The sequence below is a fragment of the Heptranchias perlo genome, chromosome 42, assembly GCF_035084215.1.
Source record: "Heptranchias perlo isolate sHepPer1 chromosome 42, sHepPer1.hap1, whole genome shotgun sequence".
Taxonomy (NCBI): Eukaryota; Metazoa; Chordata; class Chondrichthyes; order Hexanchiformes; family Hexanchidae; genus Heptranchias; species Heptranchias perlo.
The window spans coordinates 14,710,367-14,720,333 of NC_090366.1; the positions used below are offsets into that span (position 1 = coordinate 14,710,367).

General features: G+C 50.5%; 1 protein-coding gene across 1 annotated transcript in view; it reads left to right on the forward strand.

Moving 5' to 3' along the window:
- The window catches only part of LOC137306251 (potassium-transporting ATPase alpha chain 1), a 38,467-nt gene extending 28,500 nt beyond the window's left edge, over window positions 1-9,967 (forward strand). Inside the window, exons 14-22 of the mRNA XM_067975401.1 lie at window positions 1-108; window positions 1,009-1,177; window positions 2,056-2,210; window positions 4,390-4,513; window positions 5,478-5,623; window positions 6,817-6,950; window positions 7,065-7,166; window positions 8,265-8,356; window positions 9,179-9,967. The exon at window positions 1-108 is cut by the window's left edge and continues 43 nt beyond it. Coding sequence (XP_067831502.1) covers window positions 1-108; window positions 1,009-1,177; window positions 2,056-2,210; window positions 4,390-4,513; window positions 5,478-5,623; window positions 6,817-6,950; window positions 7,065-7,166; window positions 8,265-8,356; window positions 9,179-9,207 — 1,059 coding nt within the window. The 3' untranslated portion in view covers window positions 9,208-9,967. The remainder of the gene's footprint in view (window positions 109-1,008; window positions 1,178-2,055; window positions 2,211-4,389; window positions 4,514-5,477; window positions 5,624-6,816; window positions 6,951-7,064; window positions 7,167-8,264; window positions 8,357-9,178) is intronic.

Below are 9,967 nucleotides of genomic sequence, written 5' to 3' on the forward strand. Positions count from 1 at the left end.
ATGACCCCTGACGAGCTGGTTGACATTCTCCGCACCCACCCCGAGATCGTGTTTGCTCGAACTTCGCCCCAGCAGAAGCTTATCATTGTGGAGAGCTGCCAGAAGCTGGTGAGTGGGGCTTTCCATTCGCTCCATCGTTTCGAGGGGGCCGTCGCGACTGGGCAATCCACACACCCTGCCTCACCAACCCTCTCAACTTTCACCTCTCCTCTCCTGTTGACCCCCGCCGGTTCCTCACCGGCGGGCCCAGTGGGATATTGAACCATGGGAGGCATCGCAACTGCGACTGATCCAGTCACGGGGGGGCCGGGTTGTGATCAGGTGCGGGAGCCCCAGGTCGATTTCAACCCCCCTCTCGACCCCACCCTCCCCCTCCTCAAACCAGGGGCACTGAGCACCAATTGTAGTCCCTCTCCCTCCCAGCGCAGGTGAGGTGGGCTATTTCAGCACAGGGGCAGGGATGGTTCATCAACCTTTCCCAGGTCCGTTCACCCATCACCCTCGTGTGCTCGCTGACCTACATCAGCTCCCGGTCCGACAACAGCTCGAATTTAAAATTCTCATCCTATGTTTACAAATCCCTCCATGGCCCTCGCCCCTCCCTATCTCCGTCACCTCCTCCAGCTCCTACGACCCTCCGAGATCTCTGCTCTCCTCCAATTCTGGCCTCTTGCCCATCCCCCGATTCCCATCGCTCCACCATTGGCGGCCGTGCCTTCAGCTGCCTGGGCCCTGAGCTCTGGAATTCCCTCCCTAAACCTCTCCGCCTCTCTCTCTCCTCCTTTAAGACGCTCCTTAAAACCTCCCTCTTTGACCGAGCTTTTGGTCACCTGTCCTAATATCTCCTTATGTGGCTCGGTGTCAGATTTTGTCTGATTTACGCTCCTGTGAAGCGTCTCGGGGACGTTTTACTACGTTAAAGGCGCTATATAAATGCAATTTGTGGAGAAATGCACTGTACCAGCATCCAGACACCTGTTAACGCCACTCGGCCCATCTCTTTCCCAGGGGTTCATCGTTGCTGTCACCGGGGACGGTGTCAATGACTCGCCGGCTTTGAAGAAAGCAGATATTGGCATTGCCATGGGGATTGCCGGATCGGACGCGGCCAAGAACGCGGCAGACATGATTCTCCTGGATGATAATTTTGCCTCCATTGTAACCGGTGTGGAGCAAGGTAAGGGGGAGTTATACAGAGTAAAGCTCCCTCTACACTGTCCCATCAAACACTCCCAGGGCAGGTACAGGGTTAGATACAGAGTAAAGCTCCCTCTACACTGTCCCATCAAACACTCCCAGGGCAGGTACAGGGTTAGATACAGAGTAAAGCTCCCTCTACACTGTCCCGTCAAACACTCCCAGGGCAGGAACAGGATTAGATACAGAGTAAAGCTCCCTCTACACTGTCCCATCAAACACTCCCAGGGCAGGTACAGGGTTAGATACAGAGTAAAGCTCCCTCTACACTGTCCCATCAAACACTCCCAGGACAGGTACAGGGGGTTAGATACAGAGTAAAGCTCCCTCTACACTGTCCCATCAAACACTCCCAGGGCAGGTACAGGGGGTTAGATACAGAGTAAAGCTCCCTCTACACTGTCCCATCAAACACTCCCAGGACAGGTACAGGGGGTTAGATACAGAGTAAAGCTCCCTCTACACTGTCCCATCAAACACTCCCAGGGCAGGTACAGGGGGTTAGATACAGAGTAAAGCTCCCTCTACACTGTCCCGTCAAACACTCCCAGGACAGGTACAGGGGGTTAGATACAGAGTAAAGCTCCCTCTGCACTGTCCCTTCAAACACTCCCAGGGCAGGTAAAGCATCTAACTCAGTGTCTCACCATTTGCCAACACATCACTCTTGGACAGATGTTTAGAATGAGAGCAGGGAGATGGTCTGATGGGGTGCGATTTTAACACTGTGGAGGAGCAGGCAGGGTCCGGGATCTGGGGCTGAGGGAGATTGGTCAGAGGAGCACTGACTCGACAACGCGATGGCTTTTCTTGTCCACAAACTCCAGTCATTGTGTTTCCCTCAACTCACTTCCTCAGGACGTCTCATTTTTGACAATTTGAAGAAGTCGATTGCCTACACACTGACGAAGAACATTCCGGAACTGGCACCTTACCTGATCTACATCACCATGAGTGTGCCATTACCATTGGGCTGCATTACCATCCTGTTCATCGAGCTTGCTACTGATATTGTAAGTCTGGGCACGTTTCTCTGATGAAGACTTGACGAATTCAACCAGCACCCACTCTTACCGAACAATATCAACCTCTCATTACCAGTACCACCCTGTACCAACTCTCCCTTACCAATCTAAACCTGTACCAACTCTCCCTTACCAATATATCCCTGTACCAACTCTCCCTTACCAATATAAATCTGTACCAACCTCTCATTACCAGTACCACCCTGTACCAACTCTCCCTTACCAATCTAAACCTGTACCAACTCTCCCTTACCAATATATCCCTGTACCAACTCTCCCTTACCAATATAAATCTGTACCAACCTCTCATTACCAGTACCACCCTGTACCAACTCTCCCTTACCAATATAACCCTGTACCAACTCTCCCTTACCAATCTAAACCTGTACCAACTCTCCCTTACCAATATATCCCTGTACCAACTCTCCCTTACCAATATAAATCTGTACCAACCTATCATTACCAGTACCACCCTGTACCAACTCTCCCTTACCAATATAACCCTGTACCAACTCTCCCTTACCAATCTAAACCTGTACCAACTCTCCCTTACCAATATCACCCTGTACCAACTCTCCCTTACCAATATAAACCTGTACCAACTCTCCCTTACCAATATAACCCTGTACCAATTCTCCCTTACCAATATCACCCTGTACCAACTCTCCCTTACCAATATCACCCTGTACCAACTCTCCCCTACCAATATAACCCTGTACCAAATCTCCCTTACCAATATAACCCTGTACCAACTCTCCCTTACCAATATAACCCTGTACCAACTCTCCCTTACCAATATAACCCTGTATCACCTCTCCCTTACCAATATCACCCTGTACCAACTCTCCCTTACCAATATCACCCTGTACCAACTCTCCCCTACCAATATAACCCTGTACCAAATCTCCCTTACCAATATAACCCTGTACCAACTCTCCCTTACCAATATAACCCTGTATCACCTCTCCCTTACCAATATAACCCTGTATCACCTCTCCCTTACCAATATAACCCTGTACCAACTCTCCCTTACCAGTATCACCTGTACCAACTGTCCTTTATATTTAACCTCTCAGTTCTGATATCATCCTTGTAAATCTTTTTTGCACCTTCTCCAGTGCCTCTTTGTCCTTTTTATAATATGGAGTCCAGAACTGTGTACAGTGCTCCAAGTGTGGTCTAACCAAGGTATATGGAGACCAGAACTGTACACAGTGCTCCAAGTGTGGTCTACCCAAGGTATATGGAGACCAGAACTGTGCACAGTGCTCCAAGTGTGGTCTAACCAAGGTATATGGAGACCAGAACTGTACACAGTGCTCCAAGTGTGGTCTACCCAAGGTATATGGAGACCAGAACTGTGCACAGTGCTCCAAGTGTGGTCTAACCAAGGTATATGGAGACCAGAGGTGTACACAGTATTCCAAGTGTGGGACTATCATAGGAACATAGGAACAGGAGTAGGCCATTCAGCCCCTTTGATAAGATCATGGCTGATCTGTGATCTAACTCCATATACCTGCCTTTGGCCCATATCCCTTAATAGCTTTGGTTGCCAAAAAGCTATCTGTCTCACATTTAAATTTAGCAATTGAGCTAGTATCAATTGCCGTTTGCGGAAGAGAATTCCAAACTTCTACCACCCTTTGTGTGTAGAAATGTTTTCTAATCTCGCTCCTGAAAGGTCTGGCTCTAATTTTTAGACTGTGCCCCCTACTCCTAAAATCCCCAACCAGCGGAAATAGTTTCTCTCTATCCACCCTATCTGTTCCCCTTAATATCTTATAAACTTTGATCAAATCACCCCTTAATCTTCCAAATTCCAGGGAATACAATCCTAGTTTGTGTAATCTCTCCTCGTAACTTAACCCTTGAAGTCCGGGTATCATTCCAGTAAACCTACGCTGCACTCCCTCCAAGGCCAATATATCCTTCCGAAGGTGCGGTGCCCAGAACTGCTCACAGTACTCCAGGTGCGGTCTACCCAGGGTTTTGTAAAGCTGCAGCATAACTTCTGCCCCCTTGTACTCCAGTCCTCCAGCTATAAAGGCCAGGATAGTAGATCAATTAGATTGATTTCTATCTTTTTTCATTTAGTGATTCCTACGTTCCTGTGCCTGTGAATGTTCCGTCCTCACTAATTGAACCTTTTTTTAATATAAAACAGTTCCCCTCGGTGTCTCTCGCCTACGAGAAAGCTGAGAGTGACATTATGAACCTCAAGCCTCGAAATCCTCGCCAAGATCGGCTGGTGAACGAACAGCTCGCTGTCTATTCGTACTTCCAGATTGGTAGGTACTCTCCCTGAGAACAGCAGCGTCCCAGTCACATTATTTATATTGTTCCTTCTTCTTTCACGTCTTATAAAAGAAAAAGCATTTCTCCAGCGCCTCTCACCACCTCAGGACGTCCCAAAGCGCTTTACAGCCAATTAATTTTTATTTTTGAAGTGTGGTCACTGTTGTAATGTGGGAAATGCAGCAGTCAATTTGTGCACAGCAAGATCCCACAAATAGCAATGTGATGAATGACCAGATCATCTGTTTTTTAGTGATGTTGGTTGAGGGATAAATATCGGCCCCAAGACACCGGGGAGAACTCCCCCCTGCTCTTCTTCAAGATAGCGGCCATGGGATCTTCTACATCCACCTGAGAGGGCAGACCATCAGTTTAAAGTCTCATCTGAAAGACGGCACCTCTGACAATGCAGCACTCCCTCAGTACTGACCCTCCGACAGTGCAGCACTCCCTCAGTACTGACCCTCCGACAGTGCGGCGCTCCCTCAGTACTGACCCTCCGACAGCGCGGCGCTCCCTCAGTACTGACCCTCCGACAGTGCGGCGCTCCCTCAGTACTGACCCTCCGACAGCGCGGCGCTCCCTCAGTACTGACCCTCCGACAGTGCGGCGCTCCCTCAGTACTGACCCTCCGACAGTGCGGCGCTCCCTCAGTACTGACCCTCAGACAGTGCGGCGCTCCCTCAGTACTGACCCTCCGACAGTGCGGTGCTCCCTCAGTACTGGCATTGAGGCCTGTTGACCTGGATTATGGGCGTCAAGTCTCTGGAGTGGGGGCTCGAACCCACGACCTTCTGACTCAGAGGCGAGAGAGAGAGACTCACTGAGTCATGGCTGGCACCAGCATTGGTTTGCACGTTCACCAATCAGTGGGGAGAGAGGGGGGAATAATTCGCGCAAGGACCGTTGCGGGTGATGTAACCGTTTCTCAGGTTGTCCCTTGCTTTTCTGTAACAGGGGTCATTCAGTCCTTTGCTGGATTCACCGACTATTTCACAGCTATGACCCAGGAGGGGTGGTATCCACTCCTGTGCATCGGGCTGAGAGCCCAGTGGGAAGATGTGAACCTGAACTCCCTGGAAGACAGTTATGGACAAGAGTGGGTACGTCAAGTGGGTCTCTTGTGGATCTTGGGAATCAGCGAACAGGAGACGTGTTGGGAACCGGAGTCGGGAGGGGAACAAAGACAGCACTCATCAAATTCGTTCCTTAAATTGCTGAGTCTCACGGGGCGACCAGCTGTTAACAAAACTGAGAGCGCATGGAATTAGAGGCAAGCCATTGGCTTGGATCGGGAATTGGTTAGTTGGTAGGAGACAGAGAGTAGGGATAATGGGTATGTACTCAAATTGGCAGGATGTGACTAGCGGTGTCCCCCGGGGATCTGTACTGGGGCCTCAGCTTTTCACTGTATTTATAAATGACTTGGATGAAGGAATGGAGAGCCTTGTATCTAAGTTTCCTGATTACACTAAGTTAGATGGGACAGTAAATAGTGTAGACGGGAGCAGAAAGTTGGAAAGAGACATTGAGAGATTAAGTGAGTGGGCAAAACTGGGGCAGATGGAGTTTAATGTGGGGAAAGTGTGAGGTCATCCACTTTGGACCGAAGAAAGACAAATCAGAGTATTTTCTAAATGGTGAGAAGCTCGGAACTGTGGAGGAGCAGAGAGATTTAGGGGTCCAAGTACATAAATTACTAAAAGAAGCCAGACCTAACACCGCGTAAAATCGAGTGCTGGCTAACTCAGTGCAGGGAAATTTCCAATTCAGTAGTAGCTTTGCGCTGGGAGCTGGTTTCAAACAGTCCCAAAGTGTCTAATCGAGGGATTCGATAGGGGAGATAGGGAGAAACTATTTCCTCTGGTGGGGGGAGTCCAGAACAAGGGGGCATAACCTTAAAATTAGAGCCAGGCCGTTCAGGGGTGATGTCGGGAAGCACTTCCTCACACAAAGGGGAGTGGGAATCTGGAACTCTCTTCCCCCAAAAAGCTGTTGAGGCCGGGGGTCAATTGGAGCCTTCAAGACTGAGCTCGATAGATTTTTGTTGGGTAAGGGTATAAAGGCGGGTCGATGGAGTTGAGGTACAGATCAGCCATGATCTGAGTGAATGGCGGAGCAGGTTCGAGGGGCTGAATGGCCTCCCCCTGCTCCTATGTTCCAAAGCCATTCCACGTAGAGAACAGCCAGAGAAACTGATGCTATCAGTCGGGGCTGGAGGTGAGCGCCTGTCTCTGAAGTGAGAGGTCAGGTCTGTATCACCTCTCTTTAACTGCTTCGCCTTGTGTTTTCTCAGACCTACTGGCAGCGCAGGTACCAGCAGTACACTTGCTACACCGTTTTCTTCATCAGCATCGAAATGTGCCAGATCTCCGACTGCCTCATCAGAAAGACCAGACGCCTCTCCATGTTTCAGCAGGGGGTCTTCAGGTGAGGAGACGGAAACACGGTCCAACTTTGGTCCCCTCTCCCCCGCCCGAGGGCGCAGTCTCCCGGCTGAACGTTTGACCAGCAATTCATTTTGTTTTTGAATTTCGTTTTCAGGAACAGGGTCTTGCTTTCCGCCATCATCTTCCAAGTGTTGCTCGGCAACTTCCTGTGCTACTGCCCTGGGATGCCCAATATCTTTAATTTCATGCCTATTCGGTAAGTACAACCAACAAGAGTGGAAAGTCGGCTTTGTGCCTCTGGAGCCCCCGTCCGTGCCTATTGTCACCCCCCAGACTCGACTATTCCAATGCTCTCCTGGCCGGGCCTCCCATCTTCCACCCTCCGTAAACTCCAGCTCATCCAAAACTCTGCTGCCCCCGTATCCTAACTCGCACCAGGTCCCGTTCACCCATCACCCCCTGTGCTCGCTGACCTACACTGGCTCCCGGTCCGGGAACACCTCGATTTTAAAATTCTCATCCTTGTGTTCAAATCCCTCCATGGCCCTCGCCCCCCTCCCTATCTCTGTAACCTCCTCCAGCCCCTACAACCCTCCGAGATCTCTGCGCTCCTCCAATTCTGGCCTCTTGTCCATCCCCCGATTTCCATCGCTCCACCATTGGCGGCCGTGCCTTCAGCTGCCTGGGCCCTAAGCTCTGGAATTCCCTCCCTAAACCTCTCCGCATCTCTCTCCACCTTCAAGATGCTCCTTTAAACCGACCTCTTTGACCAAGCTTTTGGTCACCTGTCCTAATATCTCCTTATGTGGCTCGTGTCAAATTTTGTTTGATAATCGCTCCTGTGAAGCGCCTTGGGACGTTTTACTACGTTAAAGGCGTTATATAAATGCAAGTTGTTATAACACGCCTTCTCAATGGTCTCAAATATCTTCAAGCACTTCAGAAACAATTAACTACTTCGAAATTCAGCGACAGTCGTGACACAGGCAAATACAGCGGACATTTTGTGCACAGCAAAATTCCACAATCAGCCACGAGCGGCCAGCTGGTCTGTTTTTTTTTTGGTGTTGGTTGTGGAAGGAATGTTGGGCCCAGGACACCAGGAAGAACTCTTAAAACAGTGCCATGGGCTCCCTGAAAATCCGCGAGTGACTGGAAAGGGGGCGAACAGGGCCGGGGTTTCGTGCTCCACCCCAGAGGGTAGGCCGCCCTCGATATTGCAATGCGATGTCAGCCGAAGGTAAGAGTTTAGTGTCCAGGGTGGGCGCGATCTGGGAGGTGGAACTGCCCGTGACAGGGGCCGCAGTGAGGGAGATGTGAACGGTACAATGACCTGTACTCCTTTCTTTGACAGGGGCCAGTGGTGGTTTGTGCCAATTCCGTTTGGCATCTTGATTTTCGTCTACGATGAGATACGGAAGCTGGGAGTGCGCCGACATCCCGGAAGTGAGTGTTAAAGAAACGGCTAAAGGCATCTCTCCATAAAGAGCCTGAGGCATCAAGAATACTAGGGATGGGAATGAGCAAATACTCCCATTACAGGCACCCCCCGTCAGCAAACAGTCCCATTACAGGCATCTAGTGTCAGCAAATACTCTCATTACAGGCACCCCGTGTTAGTAAAGCTCCCTCTACACTGTCCCATCAAACACTCCCAGGGCAGGTACAGGGTTAGATACAGAGTAAGGCTCCCTATACACTGTCCCATCAAACACTCCCAGGGCAGGTACAGGGTTAGATACAGAGTAAAGCTCCCTCTACACTGTCCCATCAAACACTCCCAGGGCAGGTACAGGGTTAGATACAGAGTAAAGCTCCCTCTACACTGTCCCGTCAAACACTCCCAGGGCAGGTACAGGGTTAGATACAGAGTAAAGCTCCCTCTACACTGTCCCATCAAACACTCCCAGGGCAGGTACAGGGTTAGATACAGAGTAAAGCTCCCTCTACACTGTCCCATCAAACACTCCCAGGGCAGGTACAGGGTTAGATACAGAGTAAAGCTCCCTCTACACTGTCCCGTCAAACACTCCCAGGGCAGGTACAGGGTTAGATACAGAGTAAAGCTCCCTCTACACTGTCCCATCAAACACTCCCAGGGCAGGTACAGGGTTAGATACAGAGTAAAGCTCCCTCTACACTGTCCCATCAAACACTCCCAGGGCAGGTACAGGGTTAGATACAGAGTAAAGCTCCCTCTACACTGTCCCATCATGGGAGTCTTACCACGTGTCTCTTTGTAATTCGTTCTTCCTCTCTCTCCTGTAGGTTGGTGGGACAAGGAACTTTATTACTGAAGATCGACTCCTGCAACAGCCACTCAGCTCTCCTCTCGTTATTCAACAATATCTATATTGTGTGATGAGATTCAAAACTCATTTATTTCCGTTTAGTTTCAATGTGGTGACGGACATCTTGCATGTGGATTTATTTATGATATATATATTAATTAGTAAGCGTGCCTTCAGTTCTGTCAGCCTCATTGTGTGTCGTCTCCAAGTCTTGCCCGGTGTAATTGGTAAAGCAGCTTTCGCCGGTGTAAGTGCTGAACTGTGCAGAATAAAAACTCATCAAATTCAGAACATTTCCCCCAGGCTTCTCACTGAGTAAATGCCCTGGGACTGAGCCGCACACAGAGCAGGACGGGTCTAAGACTCTCCCCCTGCTCTGTGTTGTTTGCTGACCTCAGCTGGTGGGGGTTCGAAAATTGACCTCAGCGCCACAGTTTTGGGGGTGGGGGAATCTGCCAGGGCACCCCCCGCTCCTGATCGCTTTACCGTGACGCCTGATCGCAAGCCTGCGTGCAGCAGCTGGCTCGGGAACGCGACGGCCCGACCCCCACCACTGTCGACCGTCCCGCTGACACTCGGTGTGCGGGCTCACGCACGGCCCCCTTGGGCCTGAGACCCAGCGCCAGCGGAGCCCGTACCCCAAGCGAGATTCAGTGCCCTCGGGAGAGGGGGCGTGAGAAGGGTCAGGTGTGACGGGGAGCGCAAAAAATCTGGGGTGGGGGAACGTTGTGGGGGCGCTGATTCCAACAGCTGGGAAACGAACACA